General features: G+C 39.7%; 1 protein-coding gene across 2 annotated transcripts in view; it reads left to right on the top strand.

The window, feature by feature from the left end:
• The window catches only part of COL4A1 (collagen type IV alpha 1 chain), a 123422-nt gene extending 103444 nt beyond the window's left edge, over window positions 1–19978 (top strand). Inside the window, exons 42-52 of one of the 2 annotated variants that reach the window (XM_057397221.1) lie at window positions 135–320; window positions 1949–2082; window positions 5128–5200; window positions 5665–5736; window positions 7545–7673; window positions 9110–9208; window positions 9353–9565; window positions 11076–11253; window positions 14005–14119; window positions 15040–15212; window positions 16919–19978. In XM_057397221.1, coding sequence (XP_057253204.1) covers window positions 135–320; window positions 1949–2082; window positions 5128–5200; window positions 5665–5736; window positions 7545–7673; window positions 9110–9208; window positions 9353–9565; window positions 11076–11253; window positions 14005–14119; window positions 15040–15212; window positions 16919–17000 — 1454 coding nt within the window. In that variant the 3' untranslated portion in view covers window positions 17001–19978. The remainder of the gene's footprint in view (window positions 1–134; window positions 321–1948; window positions 2083–5127; window positions 5201–5664; window positions 5737–7544; window positions 7674–9109; window positions 9209–9352; window positions 9566–11075; window positions 11254–14004; window positions 14120–15039; window positions 15213–16918) is intronic. The other variant, XM_057397222.1, reaches the window with a different exon arrangement.
• Window positions 19979–24697: the final 4719 nt, after the last annotated feature.

Genomic DNA, 24697 nt, shown 5'->3' on the forward strand with positions numbered 1-24697 from the left:
GGCAAGGTTCAATATTTTCTTAAGGAATAAAGCTTACTGTGAGTGGCTAATAAGGCAGAAGAATTCAGTAATTGTGAACCTTTCTCTAATCATGTTTTATTTGTGGGTTGTTTGTTTTTTTTTTCAAATCTTAGGTGCAAAAGGTGATGTGGGCTTTCCAGGATCCCCAGGAAGTCCGGGGATCCCAGGCCTGAAAGGAGAACCAGGATATGCTGGTCCACCAGGCCCTAAGGGCAACCAAGGTTTTCCTGGACTACCAGGAAGTGCAATTGAGGGCCCTAAAGGAGACAGAGGACCCCAAGGCCAGCCTGGCCTTCCAGGTAATTCTTTTATCTTTGGTGTTACAGTATCACAGTATCACAGTATGCTAGAGATTGGAAGGGACCTCAAAAGATCATCTAGTCCGATCCCCCTGCCAGAGCAGGAGCCCCTAGATAAGGTTACACAAGAATGTGTCCAGGCGGGTTTTGAATGTCTCCAGGGAAGGAGACTCCACAACCTCCCTGGGCAGCCTGTTCCAGTGTTCCGTCACCCTCACTGAGAAGAAGTTTCTTCTCAAGTTTAAGTGGAACCTCTTGTGTTCCAGTTTGTACCCATTACCCCTTGTCCTATCATTGTTTGCCACTGAGTAGAGCCTGGCTCCTTCCTCGTGACACTCCCCCTTTATATATTTATAGACACTAATAAGGTCACCCCTCAGTCTCCTCTTCTCCAAACTATAGAGACCCAGCTCCCTCAGTCTTTCCTCATAAGGGAGATGCTCCACTCCCCTAATCATCTTCGTTGCCCTGCGCTGGACTCTCTCCAGCAGCTCCCTGTCCTTCTTGAACTGAGGGGCCCAGAACTGGACACAATATTCCAGATGCGGTCTCACCAGGGCAGAGTAGAGGGGAAGGAGGACCTCTCTCGACCTACTAACCACCCCCCCCTCAGGATGCCATTGGCCTTCTTGGCCACAAGGGCACAGTGTTGGCTCGTGGTCATCCTGTCGTCCACTAGGACCCCCAGGTCCCTCTCCCCTACACTGCTCTCTAACAGGTCGTTTCCCAACCTATACTGGAACCTGGGGTTGTTCCTGCCCAGATGCAGGACTCTACACTTCACCTTGTTATATTTCATCAAGTTATTCCCTGCCCAACTCTCCAGCCTGTCCAGGTCTCGCTGGATGGCAGCACAGCCTTCTGGCGTGTCAGCCACTCCTCCCAGCTTAGTGTCATCAGCAAACTTGCTGATAGTACACTCAGTTCCCTCATCTAAATCATTGATGAATATATTAAATAATACTGGTCGCAGTACTGACCCTTGAGGCACTGCTGTTAATCAAAGCTCAACTAATTAATTAATAGCATAATAAATAGTGCATATACTTGTTATATCCTCTTCTCACAGGTCAGAGAAAAGCTCCCCTTGATATTGGCATTATGTCCTAGAGCAGGCTGATTTCATGCCCTTAGGCAGTTGGTTTTGTCCAGAAGTCTTTCTTCTAATGCTGAGAAGAGTGCCTCCCATTTCCATGTTTCCTTCTGGGCTTTATTTACTGTTTTAAGGCTTCCATAGCTATATGCTCCTATATCCTGTAGTGTTAATGTGCTTAAAAACAGCCCAGTGTGACCTTATCTTGACAGTGAATGACTCTGTGCTAGAGGATAAGGAGGAGAGTAGAGAAGAGCTGCAGTATGTCTCTACCACATTCATACCTGAAAACATACCATCTGTTTTGCACATACAGAAAACTCTCAAGTATTTTCTGTCAGCCACAGGCTGATAAATGATGGGATGGGGAGTCATGTGGACATCACTGCAACAGATTCTCCTTCTTATTTTCCTGAAATGTTGTCACGATAATTACTTTGATACTGCCCATTTGTAGATTGAGACAGCTTGTCCTTCATCAGGTACTTCTCTGAATGAATTTTGCCGCTAAATAGTCACTTGTTCTGGTTTGTAGGTTTACCAGGTCCAACAGGGCCACCAGGACCCCCAGGTCTGAAAGGGGCCAAAGGAGAGCAGGGGAGCAATGGCTGGCCTGGGACTCCTGGGAGTCCAGGAGTCAAAGGTGATCCAGGTTTCCAGGGACTGCCAGTAAGTTACTTTCAGTACACTCCAGATTTTCTGAAAGCTGGTTCTTGTAATTAATGGATATATTAATCATAGATGTTTCATGTTCAAAATAATGATGCTTTATGCTTAAAGTGCCTTTGGGACTCTCTGCTGAGGATGTGAAGTCAGTTTGAAAACAGTTCAATTCTCTCCTTTTAAAGGCTGCTTACCAATAAGCCCCAGTGAGCTAATGAACTTAATAGAAATTTATAGATAGTGAATGGGAACATACAACACCCAGAATATAATTTACAGTGTATTAACAGTACAGAATGGCTGCAGCACATCCATAAATCCTGAAAATGCATTAGTAGTTAATTTTAAAGGTTGCATATTTCACGATAAATTGCCTTCTGAAAATACCTGAATTGTTTGGTTTTGTTATGAAACCTTTCAAATAAAGTGCACTTTCAGTACTGTCAGTGATGAAATATAGCTGCTGATTTAGAAATACAAACAGGCAATGCTATTAATACATTGTTGGTATATATTATTCATTTTCCCTAGTGTAAACCAGTCCCTTTGGTGTATATTAGGGAAAATAAAGTAGAATAGGACAGTTACCTAGAATAGCTGGTCTTCTATACTCTTTCACTTAGACTGTCTGCTACCTTTTTCCACACTGAAAAATATGGTCTATGTTTTAACTTTTAATTTCCTCTTTCCTACTAAGAAAATAATAAAATTTATAGAAGAAGGAATAAGAAAGTAGGCAGATATGACTCATCAATTCCTGGCGTACAAGGAGAAGGAAGACTCAGGAATAAGGTCCTGATGTGAAAAGCAAAATACTGATAATGGACTTAAAATGTCAGCATTATTTTTGATAATGCAAAGATCTGCTACATCCTTTTCTGCATCCAGGATTCACTTTGCAGAGGCATTAAGGGTTTGATTCAGTGTTCTAACACTAGATCTTGGCTTTATCTTTTTGAGACCATACCATACCAGCTTTAAAGGCAGTAAATTTCAAAATAACGTTCCAGTATATTTCCACTGTTTTAAGAATTTGCAGTGCTTCTGCAGAGAGCCGAGTTTCTATATGCCAGAAAATTCTAAAGTTTTCATGGGTCGTTATTCTAGTCCAAGACTGTTTGTTTCTGAAGAATGTGGAATGCCAAAGGATTTTGATTCTGTGCTTTCAGTCAGAAGAAAATGCTTTACTATCCTTGTGCCACAATGTGTTGGGTTGTTAAGTCAGTGGGAAATGCTCCGGTGAGAGTTATTTCAATATTAAACTTCCTCTGGTGATATATACTATGATGGGTTTCTAATGTCTTCATGCTCCCCAATGTGACAGGCTCCTGCTCTGATTGCAGTTCATTTGCTTGTACTGGTCTCCAGGTACATGGTAACCTATATCACAAAGGAGATTTTGTTACAACATGGGTGACACAGCCTGTCCAAAAATCCAATTAAAAAAAAGTGAACATGGAGATCAGAGCATGAAATACAAATCCCATGGGTTTTCTGTGCATTTTAAAGTTGAAATGAGAAAAGAAACACTTTCATAATTTTCATGAACTGAAACAGTTTTGTTTTGTTGGGAACAGATCCAAAACAAAATGTTGTTTGCCAAGCTATATATAGTGGGGGGGGGGAAAAGTTCAGGAATCTGCATACTGTTGTGGAAAATGTATTTTGTGGAAAGCTTCCAATAAACTTTTCTTATAAATTATTACATTTTATAATTATAACCTAAAAAAAAAGAGGTTATTAAAAAAACTCTTATAGTGAGATTCTCTGACTGATGACTGTCTTCTGAATGAATGTTAGGCCTCCTGTTTTGTGCTAGAGAAGCTCACATGTTATGATACAAAGAGAGGACCATTTCTTTAAACAATCCTGTGTACTACGACTATGTGGCTGAAGGAAACTAGGGAACCTTACTTCATTAATACCTCTCTTCACTGTTCCAACGGTAGCATTTCTTTTGTTTAACTTCAGTAGACTCATTGCTGACATCCATTTTTAAGCAAGTTATCTCTTCTCCCTTTATAGTCAGTGGAAAGAGAAGTTTTTAGGGAGCCATTCTTCTCACCTTAGTATAAGCATCTAACATATATCAAATGAAAAATCACTCCACTGTGTGTCTACCCTTTTGCTCTCCAAATATGATGAGGGGAATCTCCTGCCATCAGTATTATTTTTCACTGAGTACTCAATTCACATCTCCAACCTCTGATCAGTAGGTTACTTAGCAAAGGGATTTTGTGTCTTTCTTCCACCTGTGTTCACATTTTATTAGATAGGGGACTGTCACTGCCATATTGCTTCAGCCAGGGAGAAACTCTAAACTGTACTTACAAGCTTTTTGCAGATGCTCTGCAACAGACAAAGAAGAAAAGGAAATTGACAGTCATTTAAGTTACTATTTACAGTGTCTTTTGAAATACGGGCTTGGTTTTCCTTGAACTGAGGCTATATAGTGAACTTGTTACCATTAATTTCAGGAGAACAGTTTATAATAGGGAAGGCAGAAGGAAGAGTTCACATTGTATTTGAAGTGTTTAAGTCCTTGTATATTTTAGCCCTGTTGAGAAATAAAAATCTTCAGAGGATTTTAAGTTGTTGAGCACATTCAATTTCATCCCGCATGTGAAAGTAGAAGATGTCAAGTCTGATATGATCTAGAGTGACCCCATTCAATTATATGACTAGCCACTGCCTTGTAGGACTGCACTGAAATTAGAGTTTGCTGAGCTTTGTGCTTGCTGATGTTTTTCATGACAATATATACAGTCTATGGTTGAGAACCTTTTTATTAGCTATACTGTTAGTGAGACCTTATTCTGAACTAGTATTTTTGTAAGGCAAAAAATAGTTTAGTAAGAACAAGGTGTCATGCTTTTTCCTAGAAGAGAAGCTTCTTATCCAGTCATGATAGAGAATAATCATTCCTTATAGTTAATGGCTTTTCTCTCATGTTAAACGTGCTTTTTATAGGTTTCTGAAAATATCCAGGCTATTTGAGATTCATATCTTAATAGTGTAGGATAACTATATTTAACTTTTTCTTTTATACAGGGTAGTCCTGGTTTACCAGGTGATATTGGTCAAAAGGGTGATCTGGGACCTCCAGGAGTTCCAGGTGTACCAGGTGAGAAGAACATTAACCATGTTCCTAAAACGTATGGCAAGATGTCACTTTCAATATCCTTCCTCTCTCGGAGAAGATGCTCAAAGTACGTTGACTGTTACGAATTACTGAAACAGGACATTGAAAACTGCATGAGAAAGTATACAAGAACAATGGAGATTTTTCTCAAGGTTTTTTGCCTTTTGTCTGTTGTCTTGCTTTGTTAATTTTAAGTGTATTTAAAGGTATTATTAACTGAAGTAAGGTAAATTTGGTTTCAGTCATCATTTATTTGGTTACTTAGTGCTGTTTGTATCTTGTTCTTGCAAACAAAAATTACTTGTGTAAATAAAGTCATGGCCTTTACATGAGTGGTGCGGTGGTGACCTTTACATGGTCATGGGGTGGTACATGATTATTCTGCACATATCCTTCCAAATCAAGAAGATACTGAATTTTCATGTAAATATTTCCTTTGACTTCAGGTCCAAAAGGATCTCCTGGCTTCCCAGGCCTTAAGGGTGAACGAGGTGATCAAGGTCTCCCTGGATCTAAAGGTATAATATGAATGCTTTTTTTTATCCCAGATGTTGTTAAAATGTAACTAATAATGGTATCTCCTTCCCCCTTATATTCAGTGTCACAAGTTAGAATATTAAACTATATATCATGGTATCAACATCTGAATCACAGAATCATAAAATAGTTTAGGTAGGAAGGGACCTTAAACGTCATCTAGTCCAACCCCCCTGACATCAGCAGAGACACCTTCCACTAGATCAGGTTGCTGAGAACCCTGTCCAACCTGGCCTTGAACAATTCAAGGCCCACAGCTTCTCTGGGCAACCTGTTCCAGTGACACATCACACTCTTTGTAAAAAAAATTCTTAAGTCCAACCTAATTCTACCCTCTTTCTGTTTAAAATCATTGCCCTTTGATCTGTGACTATAGACCCTGGTGGAAAATCTCTCTTCATCTTTCTTTAAGCCCCCTTTATATATTGAAATGCTCCGATAAAGTCTCCCTGGAGCCTTCTCTTCTCCAGGCTGAATAACCCCGGGTCTCTCAGCCTTTCTTCAAAGGGGAAGTGCTCCAGCCCTCTCTAATCATTGTCATGGCTCTCCTCTGGACCTGCTCCAACAGATCGATGTCTTTCTTGTACTGGGGCCCCCAGAGCTGGATGTAGTATTCCAGCAGAATAGAGGGGAAGAATCACCTCCCTCCACCTGCTGGCCATGCTTCTTTTCATGTAGCTCAGAATATGATCAAATTTCTGTGCTGTGACCACATATTGCTGGCTCATAGCCAGTTTTTCATTTATCTGCAAGTTCTTCTCTGCAGGGCTGCTCTCAGTCCATTCATCCCCCAGTCTGTATTGATATTGGGGATTGCCCCTACCCAGGTGCAGGACCTTGCACTTGTCATTGATGAACATCTTGAGGTTCACACTGGCCTACTTCTGAAGCATGTCAAGGTTCTGCTCCATGGCATCCCTTCCTTCTAGCTTATTGACTACACCACTCAGGTTGGTGCCATCTGCAAACGTGCTGAGGGAACTGCAAACAACCTAAGGTCTGGGCAGCTATTTCAGTCCTTGGGAGGTCTGTTTGGATGGAGCTGTCAACATAGATAGGCTGTAGTGCTTCTGTTTGGGTTTTAGCTACAGCCTTGAAGTTGTAGATGCCTTTTTCATTCCACAGGTCACAGTCTTCTTGCAATTCTTAGAAAAATAGTCCACTTTAAAAATGGTAATTCTTTTGAATGATGTCATCCTTCTAATTGTAATTCACTGGAGATCTCAAGCTTCTGGGTAGGCTTGCACAGCCATCAGTTGGCATGACTGTTGGGGCTACTGGGGAGCAAAGCAGGCAGCAGCCCAGGAACTGGCAAAGTGTGCAGCTCTTCTGAGCAAATTGTTGCACAACCTGCCAATGTCACTCCCATCAGATGCCACTCCCTGTTTGCACACCCTGGTCACAGGGCTTCTTGTCAGAGCTACATCTGTGGGCCTGCTCTGTCCTTCCTGGTTGGACATGGGAATGTAGGAGGTAGCAATATGATTTTCTATATGATATGTCACTGGAGGCTTGTCAGTGGCATAGGCCCCGCCTAGGCTGTTTCCCCCATTGCACCTTGAGCCCCATTGTCTTCTACCCTGTCGTGGTAGTCAGTCGCTTTTGGGTTTGGCTCTTTAACAGGTATGACCCTACTCAATGCACGTATGAAGTCTTGGACACACTGATACCTTGTATGTATAGGCTTTGTCTGTTTTCTGACTCTAAATGGCACTACAAGGTAGCATTGTTTTCTCACTTTTTTATTGTACAATACTAAATATGTGATTTCCTCTGTTAACTTTGGCAGGTTTACAAGGCCCACCAGGCCCGCCAGGTGCGTTTCAGCTTGTTAAAGGCGATCCTGGCTTACCTGGCCCTGTAGGACCAGTTGGTCTCAAAGGATTCCCAGGACTTCCAGGTCCCAAAGGACAGCAAGGTGAGAGTCTCGAAGTAGAAACACATTTTAAGTAATGTAAAAATAGACCAGTGGTAGGCTAGACAATAGAAGATTTTTGATATAATATTGCGTAGCTTTTTATAAGCCACTTAAAATAGTGTCAGCAATGAGGAGGAGAGTCCTTCATTTTGGAGCTCATACAAAAGAGTCCCAGGAACAGATGCGTTCCTGGTGATTTTCATATATGCTCTCACTCTGCAGTCAGCCCATCAGTATCTGAGATCAGCAGTAAGCAGAATGACTGGCGACACACTTCTCATCCTTTCTCCAGAATGTATTTGTTAGGGTATCTTCTGTCTTCAGTGTTGAATCCAAACTTAATTACCATGTCTGGGAGAAGACAAGCATAAGGAAAAACACTTTGATCCTGGAATGAAAAGTACTTTCTTCCTGAGGAACCTTGTTTCATATTCCTAGATTGCAATTTTGTAAAGAAAAGGTGAACTGCAAAAATTAGACGCGTTAGAGAAGTGAGTTTAAGAGAATAAATAAGAGAATGGAACAAAGGGTAAGACGAAATACTAGCACAAGGACACATGTCTTTCAGAATGACAGGACATGGTGAGTAGGTGCTCAGAGGTGTTCTTAAGCTAGTAATATTCTGATGGAAATCTTTGTTCTTGATTGTTTATGAGAAAATAATAGGGAATTACAGTGGAATATAATGAATATATTGTTTCTATTTAATATAATAGATAATGGAAGATTGCTTTTGAAGGTGTGGTTACAACTTTGTAACTGCTGTCCATTAAGAAATAGCTAAGAAATAACCTCAGTGATTGAACACAGCATGGGTTTGCTTGTAAGGGATGTGTCACTATTCCCTGTAGTCACTTCAATATGTGAACACAATATTGCTTTTTTTGAGTGATCAGGAAAATGACAGCTGTGCCTAGCTAAAGTGTGTCATGTGTCACAGAAATGTTGCTATGGTGCTGATGGTGTTAACTTCTTTTTCCCAGTCAGAGTTACTGAGTTTATGTAGGACTCAAAGCGTCCCTAGAAATTGATAAAGGGATGACATAATGTATGTCTGAAAACCTGTTTAGGAAGAAGCTAAGAGAATACTGATTTTCCCACTGTTCCTGACCCAGCTTCTTTATGGTTTGTTTCAGTTTGAGTCATATGATAAGCAGAGGAGGAAGAGATTGCTGACCTACCTTCCTTTTCATATTCCAGTAGAATACTAATTGTTTTAGAAGTACACACTCTTCTTACTTCTCTGTTCTTCTCTATTATAATCAGTTTGCCTGCAGTAACCCACATATGTCCTCTAGGTATTGAAATATATGCACTGAATATGCATGAGTTTAGTTTATGCTGAGGTGTGCCTGTGCTGTACTGAACAAAAAGGCAAAATGTCAGAACTAACAGGAAGTAGTATCTAGTAATAACTATTCCTCGTTTTTCAACAGGGGTGACAGGACCTTCAGGTGTACCCGGACCACCTGGTAGTCCAGGGTTTGATGGTAAACCTGGGCAGAAAGGAGAAGCTGGTCCTTATGGTCCCCCAGGTAAGTCCATGAGTTCAAAGACTTGATTCCTTCATATAAAAATAACATAGGAGACTAGGTGTGAATGTGTCTAATTTACCTTATTTAGTTATATGGGCAGAGTACTGCTGTCTGAGAGGTAAAAGGAGACTCTCTGTATTGTAGGGCCCAGAGGATTCCCTGGTCCACCTGGCCCTGAAGGTTTGCCTGGGGCTATGGGCCCACCAGGTGCACCATCTGTTGCTCACGGCTTCCTTGTTACCAGACACAGTCAAACCACTGAAGAACCAGCGTGTCCATTTGGAACAAGGCTGATTTACCATGGCTACTCCTTGCTTTATGTACAAGGCAATGAGAGAGCCCATGGCCAAGATTTGGGTAAGTAGAAAACAGATTAGAATTTAATTAGAATTAATTACAAACCAAATGTTTCTTTCATTTGTAGAACTGTATTGAACAAACTGTAAAATTACTCTGGGCTAGCTGGTAGTTTATTATGCCTTCTAGGTTGGTACAAATAATGGTTTGGTATATAGTGGAAACAGTGCCAGTTTACCTAAGAAAGTCTTTATCAAAGCCTTTGATGTGGTCATCCATAGTATCTTTGTAGTCAAATTAGAGAGATATGGGCTGGCTAAGTAGATGATAAGGTCAATGGAAAATTTATGGGTCCATCAGGTTCAGAGGGATGTGATCAGATGTACAAAGCCTGAGCGGTGGTTGTTGATTAGTGATTTCTCTCAGGAATTAGTATTGGGCAAATACATCCCAATGATTTTATTAATGACATGGGTGAGTGCACTCTCAGCAAGTTTGTAATGTGTAATGCCAGACTGGGAGGAACAGTTGATTCCCTAGTGGACACAGCTGCCATTCAGAAGATCTGGCCAAGCTGGAGAAAAGGGCTGAGAACCTCACAGAGTTCAGTAAAGGCAGATGCAAAGGGGTACACCTAGAACAAAATAACCTTGTGCAACAGAATAGGCTGGGGAATGACTATGCTTCCAGTAGCAGCAGTACAGACTGCTGCTAGAAAGCTGCTTTGCAGAAAAGGACTTGGGAGTCGTGGTAACCAGCACTGAGCGTGAGTTATCCATGTGCCTTTGCAACAACAGCTACCTATTCCCCCTTGCCCAACTTACTGGCTTCTATTGGCAAGAGTGCAATCAGCAGATGGAGGGAAATGATTTTTCCCCTCTGTTTGGCAGTTGTAAGACTGCATCTGGTATATATCTGTGCCCAGACTTGGGCTTCCCAGAACAAATATATTATTGTCACACCACAGTAAATATAAAAGCTAGCTACTAAGGTGGCTAGTGGGTCTGGGCAGTGTGATGAGACTGTAAGGGTTTGCTCAGCCTTAACAGAAATGTAGGGAGAGGCTGTTATTGCTGTCTAGAGCTGTCTACAGGGAGGGCAGAGAAATGGAATCAACTCAAAGCGGCTAACCAACAGAAGAAGCAAGGGACACAAGTATGAGGTGTATTTCAGTGAAACATCGAAAAAAGCTTTTTTTACCTTGCTGATGCTCAAACACTGGAATGGAACCCCAGAGAGGTTGTTGAACCTCTGTATTTGGAGATACTCAGAACTCAAACTGGCTATGGACCCAAGCACCTTTTCTAACTGTCAGGGGCTTGGGATAGGTGATTTGTAGAGGTCTGTTCCAACCTAAGTTACTCCATAATTCTACAGGCAAGACTGGGCTACTCCTTGCCTTGCCCTGTTCCTTCCTTAGGGAGTAAGAGAAGTCACTTCCTCCAAGAGAACTGGGCCCTTCAGAACAAGTGAAATCTGCTTTTTACCTGCTCCTGGAAATCTTTGCTTGGCAGTTGGCAATGGTTCAGCAAAAATGGGTTAACAAGGAACCTTTCACTTGACTTTTCAGGCACGGCGGGAAGCTGTCTTCGTAAATTTAGTACCATGCCTTTCTTATTCTGCAATATCAACAACGTATGTAACTTTGCATCAAGGAATGACTATTCCTACTGGCTGTCCACTCCTGAACCCATGCCAATGAGTATGGCTCCTATCACTGGTGATAGTATCAGACCATTCATCAGCAGGTACAGTTTCAGTTCTGCTGTGGTTGTAAAATGAAGAAGCCTGTGAAAAGTGCATATGGTACATTATTTTTCTGGGAAAGGCTTTTAATCTGTACATTTTTATTTCCTGCCTTTAAATTTAGAGTTGCTTTGATGAAGTGTTTCAAACTCTGCATTTTTTTCAGTTTAGACTTTGATCAAAAATAAATCCATTTGGAGGGAAACCCAAACAAATAAAGTAGTTTATTTTGAGTCTAATGCAAATGAAAAGATTTACTTTGAAATGTTGTTTGTAAAAGTTATGATGTACTTTGAATGAGAAAAAGTTTTGAATTTATTCACAATTCTTGTCCAAAACACTTGTTTTTTGATTAGCCATAGCTAGAAGCTTTTCAGGGCTCAGTTTTCTTTTGTTTGAAGATGGTAGCGTTTTTATCATTCATTAGGCTGCCAGACTTCTTCCATTGTTTTGGCAACACTGCTTGAATACAACGATTGTTATGTGAATTAAAGGAAACAGTTGCAAAATCAATCATCTATTTTTTTTAATAATTCAGATTCATAGCTAGCATAAAGTGTGGTACGTAACTGTTCTGCATCAATCCAGCATGTCAAACTTTTGGTCCGTTTTAAATTTCAAGACCTCTAGCAAAAAATATCCTGGCATAATATTCCCAGTGCTGAAGGCAGAGGTGTGAGAAGAGCGTGGTAAACTGTACCACTGTCATTAGATAAGAATCTGACAAGGAATATCCAATCTATAGCTCAATTGATAATTGTTAGATATAGGCATTACTTTGATTCCTATCATTGCTTCTAATCTGTATCAGCTCTTGCTGATCCCTCTTTCTGCCACGTAAAGTGAATGGGAGTGGAGATTGCTGTTAGTGTTTTCTCGGGTCTGTATAAACCACTCAAGAGAAAAGACAATTCAAGTTATCAGTGGGTTGTAGTCTTGACATCTTGGTATGTTCAAAAACATATTTGTCTCTACTGCAAAACATTTGATATTTATTTTGCTTAATAGAATCCATCTTGTGTCTTGTACTCTGTGCTCTATTTTTGGCTTAGTGCTGTAGAAATTGGTGTGCCTTGGAAATGAGTGAGCAGATTGAGGGCAAGATGATCTCAAGACAGGCTGTAGTTTTTGTTGGTCTTATTTTTTTGGTTGTTCATTGGATGTGAAAGGAAGGGGCTTGACTTGCAGCAAAATTCAAATGGACAACCTCTGAAATTCATGTTGCTTTTATGCATTCCCTATCAAGCACCCAAAGTAGCCTTTAACAATCACTTATGAAACTCTTTCTCAAGGAGGTACCCACCAACATTTTGCCTTATCTTATGCAGATAGAGTAGCTTTTGCGCCATAAAAAAGTATATGTGTGTGTTTGTGTGTGTATATATACACACGCATGTGTATCTGTGCATGTGTGTGTATATGGGGTTTTCATCTTTTAGCCATAATAGAGAGTGAGATAATTGTAATACACATTTTTTAAACCACCAAGGAATCTGAGAAGGATATTCTTTCCATTTATTTTATTAGTTGAGGCTTTTAAACCAGTAGCTTTCCCTGTCCAAAAGTTGGAAAGGTGTAGAAGTGTCACTTGCAGCCTTGGGTCATGGGACTTCTTTTCATGTAAGGCCTTCCACTGAAATACCAGAAATCTCTTGAAGCAAAGCAGAGCTCTGGGAACAGGAGCATCTTTACATTCTTCTTTTAACTTACTCTTTCATCCATGTGTTTCTTAAAATAACTCTCTCGCTTCTGCACTGAAGGTGAAGGCAGTAGGTATGAAAGCAGTCTTCACAAATCAGAAATAGAAGGCTTTAATTCTCAATTCCTTTGCTTCTGTGCATTTTCCAGTATCCAACTTAATCCATTTTGCACTTGATTCTTTCCACTGCTCTGATAAATGGAATCAGACTGTTTAGTTCTGTTTTGAATCATTTTCATCATTGCTAACTGCGGTAGCCAGTTTAGGCATTGTAAAAAAAGAAAATGGATTATATCTACCAGATTCTTTATTACCAGCTCCCATATTAAATTTCCAGCTCAGCTCATATTTGTTATGCTTCTCCTGTGAAGGCATGATTGGTCATTGGATTATTCAGTAACATAGCAGTTCTGAGACGCATTGAATTTGTCTGAAGTGAAAGAACTGGTGCTGCACAGCTTTCTGGAGAGTTGCTTTCAAGTTCATTGTTCAAGTTACTTTGCTAAAAATCTCTTACTGGAGATAAATACCATAACTGTAAATAAAAGCCACTTTCAAGGAAAATGCATTGGGAAGAGTCTGCATTAGATTAGATTAGCCTTGTAAGACATTTACCAGAGATGTTGCTTTCTTTCTGGAAGTCACTCAGAGCTATGTTTTAGGATGGTGAATTGCTATGACTTCACTCTGATCACAGTAGGCAGCTTTTAATTGATACTTGCTGAGTTATAATGATTGCCTCTCATATTCATGACATTGAGCACTTTTAGAAACTGCAGTACAAATGGGACTGGAAAAAGACAAATATATTTAAATATTCAGATAAGAGGTCTCTTGTTCTTTGCTCATAGGAAGGCTAACAGGAATAAGACTTAAGCTGTCCCCAAATAGAAAAAACGGTTGTTTTTCTAAATGAAACATTTTAGTTTTATTTTTTTTCTGAAAGTGACAAGATTTTCTAATTCAAGATTTCTTGAAGAAAGTAAATTCTAAAAAGCATAAGTAATACTAATCCTCAAGTGCATGTAGCTCATTCATGTCTTGGTCTTTCTAGATGTTCTGTGTGTGAAGCTCCTGCTATGGTAATAGCCGTTCACAGTCAAACAATTCAAATACCACCGTGTCCTGAAGGCTGGAGTTCACTTTGGATTGGTTACTCTTTTGTCATGGTGAGTGCACTGGGGCATACTCTGGGCTGAAGAAAAGCATTTGTTTCAGCATTTTATCTACACTCCTGCTCTGAGAAAGTTAGTGTCTGACTGTGCTTTAGGAGGGCATTAGACCTCTATCCTTTCTGGTGTCATTAAAAAGATTCTGGCTAATTACTAAATGAGAATGATACAGTGGCAATTAGTTGTTCACTTCTGGGGAGATGCACACAGCTTGCTGGCTTGTTTGCAGCTCCAGGACAGAATCCAAGTGCTGAATAAATGAAGAGATAAGAACAATTTTCCATTGTCTTTTTACATCTATGTTGCACTAGCTTCCTAGAGTGGTAGCATGTCACTGCTTGTCCTCTTCCCATTTTTTTGATGAATAAGCCTTCAGTTTTCAAATGGCATTTTTGACCTTTTATCCAGTTTCTTTACCTTTATCTATACTACTAAAATAAATAGGGATAAAGAGTGGCCTGGAAGAGCTGCTCTGTTAGTCCTCCACAGTGGTTTGTTAGCATGCATGACAACAATGTCATGCTCACACCTGTATCAACAGGCACTCTCCCAGGCAAAGTCTGGCCATGGTCTGAGAAATAGCATGGATTCAGAGCTCTTAGCAGTTGGCAGTAGGAGAGAGGCCACTGTGATGTGGGACAGGAACTGGGTTAAGCTATTCAAATATAAACAGTACCAGTCTGTATGCATTTTGGGCAGAAAGCTGTCCTTGGCCTGTTGCTAGCAGAGGTAGCTTGGGTCCTACTGACAGTCTTGTAGGATTTCTGTGCCTACAGGTGCCCTGAAGTTGATTTTGCTGGTGTGTTGTACTGTCATTAAGTGAAAGAACCTAGTGCTGCCTCTGGTTCCTTCAGCTCTACCTTCTTGCTCCTCCTTAAGCTAGTAGTTCTCTGACTGATGCTTTTGCATTTTTCTAGCACACCAGTGCTGGTGCAGAGGGTTCTGGCCAGGCCCTGGCGTCTCCTGGTTCCTGCCTAGAGGAGTTTCGCAGCGCTCCCTTCATTGAATGCCATGGCCGGGGCACCTGCAATTATTATGCAAATGCTTACAGCTTCTGGCTTGCCACTATAGAAAGGAATGAGATGTTCAAGTAAGTTCATGATTTATTTATCAGTATTTGAGATTCAGTCAAGCCATGTCCGTGAATAAGAGAAGTATCGTTTGAATGATATACATGGTTCAAGTATGGGTTGCGCCCCAACCTCGTTAATATATGCAGTTAATGATTTTCGTAACAAAAAGAGATTGTAATAGCTTTTGAGAAAATTAATGAATGTATCTTCCTTTAGTGTCATTTGTATCTGGCATTTTGCTTTTCAGAATAATCTAACAGTGTTTGCATTTCCACTATGTTGGATTGTATTCACGGAGCTGTAACTGAGATAGGCTGACATACTGGTCGAAATTAAGTTAGAATACCGCCTGATGAATGTTAACACGTAATAAAACCACTTGAAATTTGCACAAGTGTTGAACTAAGTGAGCTGCACAATTATTTACTTTTCCCTAATATTGGAGGAAGTATGTCTGAGTAAAATGCAGCTGAAGGCAGAGGCCTTAGGTATTTCTTCGGTCCTGCTGAGGTTCTGATTTCAGGAATTAAGTGGTAGTAGGCTTTGTTCTGGTCTCCCACGCATAAGTATTTTTCAACACAGTCTAATTTGTACCATATGAGTTTTACTATTATATTAGCATATAGACCAGTTCCCAGGTCTGCACAGCTTACCAGATGGGCAGACATTCCTCTGGAATGCTGGCAAGCACCCTCTTCTGCAGCAGTCCAGGCTGTTGCTCCTGGTACCCTTCATCTGGTATCCTTCATCTCTTCATGTCTCCTAGATCTGTGAATGCCTCTCAGCCTGTCTCATTCAAAATGAATCAGGTTGCTTAGCCAGTTTTGACTATGTGTCTATGAGATAGGTGTCAACTAAGTGAGTAGAAAAATTGAGCACTGGGAGTGATTATCACTGGGGCTGTGATAACCTCATCAACCAGAAAAGCTACTGAAAGAGCCCATTTGCCCATTTGCTTACACTGGGGTAAGCACTGGCTCCCTAGAAAAGAAGAAAGCTGGTCAGAGAAAAATTCAGAGGAGTCAGCGCTGTATTCATTGAGTCCTACCCAGAGACCTGTCAACTTCATACCCTTTTCTGGAGACAAACTGTATTTCAAATTAATAAAATGATTCCAGGTCAGGGGGCCTGTCATACCATCATGATTCACAAATACTCATCATTTTCCTATAAACTTATCATCTTTTTTGAAGAAAAGTGTTAAATGTAAGCACACTCGTGCCTGAAAATGCTTAATTTCCAGTTGCTAGGAGTACCTCTTTATGATAGGTTAGAAAGTAAAATATTTTGATTTGTCTTTTCTGTAGTATATCACTTAATTTGTCTTTTGGCTTTTCACTTTTATGTAGTCACAAGACTTAGCAGAAACTCATGAAGAGTCAAATGTCTTCAGTTTCTTTGCCTATTTCTTTTCTGCTACCTAAATTCCAGCATGTTCTTAAATTGCTGATTAAACAGGTAGCGTCTTTTGGTTAGGCAAATGTTCAGCCTTGTTACAGAATTGAATTCTAAACTGGAAGTGGACAATGTTTGGAACTAATCTTGTGACAGTTTGTGACCAAAAGTGAATATACATTGGAGAACTTAGGGACATCTTTATTCAGCACACCTTAAAGAGGCATTTGGCTCCATGCAAAGTCTGTGTTGTCAGTTCTAAACTTGAAGACTGACTGTTGATACCAGCAATTGCTAATGGGTCTTCTCATTTCTTTTTTTTTAATAGGAAACCAACTCCCTCAACTTTGAAAGCAGGGGATCTGCGCTCAAATGTTAGCCGTTGTCAAGTCTGTATGAGAAAAACATAATGACTTTTGAATTTCAACTAATTTCACACAATATGGTGCTATTCGTTTAACAGCAATGAAGCCTAGACATATATCATATGTACCTCATTGTTGTCCAATATGAAAACAGTAAAGTGCCTTTTTAGGAACTTGCATAACTAACACACACTGCTTTACTGGCCCTGTCCTTGCTGAAGAAGAAAAGAGACAACAAAGATAAGCTTCAAACGTTGACATGCCAAATGGCACTTTTGATCAAAATATATGTATTTTTTATATAAATGCAATGCACTGATAGAATAAAAAGTCAGCATTTATCCAGAAAAAATGCAAAGGTGCTAGGAGGTATGCAGTTCTGCCTTATACTGTTTGACCCCCCTTTCTCATTTTTGTATTATATATTTAGATTCATTTTTCTTCCCCAGATAAGTTTGTTGTTACCATTATCTAAGTGTCTCAAAATCCCAGACTCTTGGGTATGTACTTATTGTTCCTGTACAAAGCAATACTAATGTAAAAAAGAGTTTTGGGATTACAGGCTGTGGTTAAGCAACATGTAACCATCTTTTCACAACATAGAGTGCCATCCTGCAAACCTTTGCTTCTGTTTGTAGTCTTTAGTGCTGTTGGTTTTAACGGGACTACAGCTGGAAGAGATTGCCAATTGGTTTCCCAAATAGGCAAGTAAGTGTTTCTGCCATGTTGGTACTATGCAGCTTCTTCATGCAGTAGAACAAACTTTCCTGTGGAATAAAGAATGATCCAGCAACGGTCAAAAAAAAAAAAAAAATTTTAGTAATTTATATAGATATTGACCATTAGGTAAATCAAGCTCTGAGTTTATCATTTCAAAAAGAAGCTTGCCAAAGATTTCTTCTTTTCAGTGTCATAAATTAGGTGTTTAATGCCAAAATATGATGTGAAGTGTTCATTTTACAATAGGCCATTTCAATGCTGAAGTTGCAGAGGCTGAACCCAGGTTAACAGCTATTTTTGTTTATTCTAGTAAATCCTGCTTTAAGCTTATAGTCTTTATTCTGTATTTAATATTTTTCAGGGTTTTAAACACTACTCACACACTGAATGACTTGATTTTGAAAAGCATAAGGCCTTAATTTTGTTAATATTGTGCCAAAAAAAAAATCTTCAAAGTGGCCTCAGAAATATTTCTAAAGAATTTCTATGCAATTATATCATTGCTTGAGCACATCTGTGTCCAAAAGTGTTTTATAGCCTATTACCATGCAAATACCAAAGGATTCTTTACAAATGCCAAGGCCTTTGTGTAAATTCTTATATGTGTATTTCTTAAGAATTCAAGTTTGTAATAAAACTATTTCTGTAAAAAAAAAAAAAGCAGAGGAAAAGAAAAAGTTTTTACTAATTTGTTATTAGCATTCATTTACAGCAATGAATTAATTTTTAATAAGCCACCAATAAATGCACAAGCTTGATGCAATCCTAGATTATTTTTGTTTTGCACATCTCTCAGATGTACAAAGCATCTTCCAAAGGGGAAAACAGGACACTGTATCAACACCTCTATTGCTGTCTCTGAGAACTGGTACTAATAGACAAAACAGGGGTTATGTGTCTGTTACTGAAATGTGCTTGATGTGAACATGTTACAGAAATCTGCTAACCTCATCCTAGCTCATGGGAAGCAATCAAGTTACATGCATTTTTCACTCTTTCCTGGAATTTTCATGTACAAAGCAGAATTGAATTATACAGGAGAAAAGTTGAAGTATCTCATATAGTTCTGCTTGTTAAGTGGGCAAGGTGAATCTTGGCTCTGGTTGGTTGGAGAGGAAATGGTCCGTGGTATGTTTTTCCTTGGCAAAAGCACAGAAATTGTTAATGTTTCATGTTGTTTTCCAAAAATTGTGAAGAGGCTGCTGCTGCTGTTCTGAGCTCACTTGCACTTAAAATCCTTGAGGATTGTCTGGCCAAATGGCTGAGGAAGGCCTCCGTATAGAAATTGGCCACCTCCTTTGGCACTGATTCTTAACTCTCATGGAAGCTTTGACAGATGATCATTTTATTTATAAATGACCAGTCCTCACAAAAGTCCCTTACCATAGTACAAAGTACCAGAGTCTGGTTGTGTCTAATCAGCCTGAAGCAGGGTTTTCCAAAGTGCCACTTGTTATTCAGAAGAAGAGGAGAACACTGTGCTAAGGGCAATTCATTGTGGACTCTAGGAAGAATTAAGCATTCAGCCTGCTCTAACTCAGAGGATCCAGGCTGCTGCTCAGGCTTTTTAATTGCACTCTACAGCTTGTCTCCTGGTCAGCTAGGGATTTAATTTTCTTAATTTGAATTGTTTCAGAACTGCAAGACAGTTGAATTTATAAAGTCCTTCATGTATGTCTAAATGAAACCTGTGCATAAGAATACAATTCATTTTGCTAGTGAAGGGACTGCTCCCTGCAGCTGATCATGTATTAATCTGTGTTTTCTCAACTAGAAGCCTTTTGGAAACCAGGTAATTTGAAAATGTTCAAAACCTGTTTGAACTATAGTTTGATGTCTTACTTCTATAGTAATAATTATTTATTCCATGACCTCCAGCTCATAAAAACACCTAAACCATTGTCATGCTAAAGATGCTATTTCTACTTAAGTCAGTGAGTAAACGTTTCAGTGGTTATCGATCAGATCTCTTAAAAATATTGTGAACGCTGGAGTCTGGTGCCCTGGGTGAGGAAGAGCCCATGTACTAATGTGGAAAAGAAGTGTGAAACACTTTTCTTGCTTTCACAAATCTGTAACTACCCCATATTCCATTATTTATGGCCAGCATTGTGGCTACATACCATTCATTGTGTGAACAGGCAACAGCAATCACATCATTTGTTAAAATTGCCTTGCATAAGATCAGATTTCAGGAGAAAGCTTTCCTAAAGAAGTACATCTTGTTTGGTAGGCCTGACTGTTTTTGATTGCAGTACTTGAAGAATAACTTTCATGACCCAAATAAATGCATTTCTAAACCAGGAGGTGGTGCCCTTGCTCTCTTTATGGTAAAGTTGGAACTAACAACTACACTAACAAATACCTTGTTCCTAATCCACTAAAATGTCAAGCAGCCTGAGAGTTCTCTGTTTTCCCAAGTCTCTGTCTCTTTTCTGACATGTTCCTTCTGAAATAGGAATGGAGCAGTTTTCAGCTCAAAAAGAAAAAGAAAACCACAACCTCCAAAACCCCTATACATAAACAAAATAAAAATAGAATATGATGGAATAATTCAATATATATTTTGACACAAATGATCTCTTAGCCTGTGTGTATCTTTTCTGATAGATGTATATTCAGTTTATAGTTATATCTTTTATCCTTTCCATAGTGGTAACTTCCTTGAGGAAACACTTCTTTCTGCGAAATGGTACTTCTGAGAACAATATCCCCCGATTAGGCTCTCAGAAAAGTGGTTGTATTAAAGCCATACCTTTATATGTCTAAAATCATAAAGCTGAATGACTTCCTCAGAATTCCTTTCCTACTTTTCTCATATTTTACAAATCCTGGGTAATCTGCAATAACTACACAAGGCAGAACATCAAGAAGTAAAACAGGGGCAGGCACGTGGGTCCCAGAAAGCCCACTTAAACCCAGCAAATAGAAAATCATAGAATCATAAAACCATTGAATGGTTTGGGTTGGAAGGGACTTAAAGACCATCTAGCTCCAATTACCACTGACAGGGAGACCTTCCAGTAGGCCAGGTTGAATGGGATGGGGCAGCCACAGCTTCTCTGGACAACCTGCTCCAGTGTCTCACCACCTTCACAGGGAAGAATTTATTCCTAATATCTAATCTATCTTCTTACAACTGTCACAAAGAAAGGCCACTGGCAATTTGAAATCACAGGTGTCTTGGTACCTGCCTGGATTTCTGTCCCTTGCCCTGATATCAGGGACTGGCCATGACTGCACTTCCACCTTCAGAAGGAGTCCAGCAGCCTTCTGCCTGAGGCTGCCACAGAGATTCCTCTTTGCTGTTCATGGCAGCACGTTTCTACCTCTTCATACAGAAATAGTCTTTCTTACAAACCTCACGTTCTGAATTAGAGAATGAGACTAGTGTGGATCCCTATATGCATACATCAGGCTCAATGCCAAGACCAATGATGGTCTGGAATATAATTAGTTATTATTAGGAAAAGAGCTCTCCAGTGGCCACATGGAAACATTCAGCCTCTCTGTTTTCCGGCTGAGGTAAAACTAGAGAGAAGGAATTCATTCCACCCATCCATTAATTACAGTATAGTTTATTTAGTAAGATCTTGGTATTAATTGTGTTTGTAATATTGGGGGAGGTCTGTACAGAATAATTATAAATAAAATAATATGCAAACTTGTAGCACTAACAGCTGAGCAAGAAGCACCACATGTTCTTTGTGAAAGATGTACTAACATTCAGAACAACCTCAAAAATTATTTAGAATCATAGAATGCTTCTATGATAATAGAATTTCCTGAAAGTATAATTTTTTAAACCATTCTCGTCCTTCAGAGTGTCAGAAGAAAGTCCTTCAAAAAGATGCTAGGAGAGGGTGTGTGTGGTTTTGGTTATTTCTCTCTAGCAAACAGCATGCTTGTTGTGTTGCTTGAGGTGTTAATACCTGTGGGAGGATAAATCAGTATGACTTCTCATGAACCCAGAAAAGTTTCCTATGGTAAAAGGTATTTCACCCAGCCAGGCTTCCTGACACCACCTTCTGTCTTCAGCTCCCACTGAAGAGGATGTTACTCTGAGCTGAATATTCCTACTTATATTTCAGTGTTGATTTTAAAGATATATTCCTTTCCAGCTTCTCACTATCTTCAAGTAAGACAGAGCATTACTTTTCTGTAAACAATCAAAAGATGTACAAATGCCTGAATCTTTTAGTTTTACATACGTTAGAGAGCTGCCTTTATTTTCCTCTGGCTATATGCAGTCAACTATATTTATTATAATTGGCATGCAGAGGACAGAAGACTTGACAGAGTGAAAGCTATAGATGGAACATGATCATTTGACGCTCTGTCAGCTCCTGTCTTGCCTTAAGAAAACATGTTACATTTAATGCAGAATTGTGGCAGGCTTCATTTGTCATCTCAGCTCTATGAAGTATGATTTACTCTGTAGTAAATAAACATGTAAAATGGCCTGGGCAGTGGAGAAAGTCCTTGTAAAACAGTTTAAAGAGCATTGATCGATCTTTCTTATGCTTAGTGCACAGCTATTAGACCAGTGTTACTCACTGTATGCTTCCGCTGTACCTCTCAGGCTTGCACCATAGTGGTCATTTCTCACTCTCAATTCCTGGAAGAGGTGCAAAGTGGAGAGTGCTAGCACATGCCAGGTGCTATCTTCTGCTATCAAAGCTTTTGTTATCTTTGTGGGCTAGTAGCTGGCAGTGGAAGATGTTGCCCTCTTCCTGTTCCCTCTAAATAATTATATCATTTTTTCCTGCCTAATTTTGGACATGAAACTGTTTGAGACGTGGCAGCAAAATTATAGGGACTTGAAATGCAATCACAGGAATCCCACGTCAAGAAGTGTTTCTATGTACCGCTTTCAAAAATGTATCTGGGAATCCCCACACTAGCTGTGCTGTCAGACACTGACTGACTTCCCAGGCAGTCCCAGTGAGTATCCGTTTATAGTTCTATTGAGATGTATATTATCCTCCCATTACGTTAGCATGGATGTGCTGCAGTGTCTGCAAGAACTCTTGATGGGTGAGGAGATGAGTAGGAGAAGTGAATGACCTCTTGGTAGCTCAAGAGGCACATCTACAAATGGAAGGACTGTTTGCTCTCTTTCACATAGACCGACTACAGCTTTTTCACAGATTTTTTTACCACCTTTGATCAGCAACTGGGAACTGTTGACCACCTCTCTTCAAAGCTAATACCTGCCAGGCCCTGTAGCATTACCCTGAACTAAGGAAAGGATCTAGCCCGGGGCAGTGAAAGATACCCCCTTGTCTTAGTCCCAGCCTTCCCTTTCCAAATAAAAAACACATAGAAAAGAAGTGCTGGCCTTCCAATAAATATACACTGCAGCTTTCATTCTCCTGTTTCCAATGGCAAATCTTACTTCAGGGATAGATGATGACCTCTTTAAAATGGGAGGGAAAAATCTGAAATGGAAATTTGAGAAAATACTCTCTAGATTCTATATTAACTTTATAACAACAGTTGCTCAGAGTAAAAAAAAGCAATATCTGAAATGCTATAAACACCTACAGTTATGAGGGAATTTGAGGAATTCCTTATAAAGATGGGGATTTCTAAACAGGAAAGCTACAGAAGTTATGAAGGCCAACTTAAAAAAAAAAATACAGAAACACACTGGCTAAGTAGAACACAACTTACACATTTGAAATAAAAATCATCAGATTCTGAAGGTCACTGTGACTGTTAGTGGTGCAAACCAGAAGCACAGCATTTCCTAGAGGAAGGCACTGCAAGCTGGGGATCACAGGTACAAATAACTCTGCAGTGAGAATGATTGGGGTTCTGCTCATATGAGGTGCTCTGGAGCCCCTGCAAAGGTTCACTCACAGTCACCTGCTTTTTCAGAGGCCTAACCTAAAAAACTGAGTTGGACATACTAATTGAAGCCTGAGATTGTCTGAAAGGACATTTGTGAAGAGGATCTATTAACTGTGGCCAAGCACTTGATTCACCACTACAGAAAAAATGATCTCTTCCATGCAGTTTTGGTACCAACATATTTTTTGGTATTTTTTTGTCCTCATCTGTCATATCAGATGAATATATCCAACAAGAGTATATTAATAACTATTAACAAGAGGTAGATTTCTTTCTAGAAGCACACAGTACAGTGGAAATTGTTTAGGTTTTCCTTCTCTTTTTCAGGCAAATTGCAGAGAATCACAGAGAGAGAGAGAGAAATTCTGTAGTTGTTTGCTCTTGCAAGGCACTGAACATGACCCCTCAGGAATGTGTAGGAGAGGAAATGAAAAGCAGACGTGGGAAGCTGAAAAAGCTGCACTTCTCCTCTATCATTAAGTATATAATAAGGTAGATTACATCAGTTGTTGGCCTAGTCTCCCTGGTGAACAGGTGTCATAGATACAGCACTGTCTAATCAAATATTAACTCATCATGTGGCAGCAAGTACTAGGAGAGGGAACATGTAAGATCATCTACCTCCTTTCACATGCAGCCAACTCTTCCATGAGGCACTAAGGTTCAGCAGAGGACATTCTTGTCATTCTTATGGAGTTAATCTAATTTTGTATAGTTGCATAGACTTGTGACAATTTTTTTTCTGCTTTCTATAACAAAAGTATGTTGGATGCTAATAAATGAAAAGCCACAAACTCAAAGGGTGACATTTATGTATGTATCTGTAAAGTTAAACCATAGGAATTTAGTAGTAACTGTCTCCAACCATTAGTTAGAATAAAGTGACGTACAAGACTTTTGATTAATATCTTTCTACACTGCAAATAAATGCCATTGCTCCCAGTTTACAAGCAGGAAAAATGGAAATGAAATTACATGTAGTTAGTTAGAAAAGAAGCCAGTCCTTAACTCCTGGATTGGGCCTGTCCCTGCTGGACCATGGTCTGCCCCAAAGTGGGCATTCCTGAACAGGGGTGGAAAAAAGAAAGACTTGTTTGTTTTTTGAATATTCCATTGCATTTTTTAGACTTTATACAGCTTTATAGAGAACCCAGAGGGTTGCCGTA

This window comes from Pezoporus wallicus, unplaced genomic scaffold, assembly GCF_028554395.1.
Source record: "Pezoporus wallicus isolate ANWC-B61680 ecotype Strahan unplaced genomic scaffold, APGP_CSIRO_Pwel_v1 contig_1851, whole genome shotgun sequence".
NCBI lineage: Eukaryota > Metazoa > Chordata > Aves > Psittaciformes > Psittacidae > Pezoporus > Pezoporus wallicus.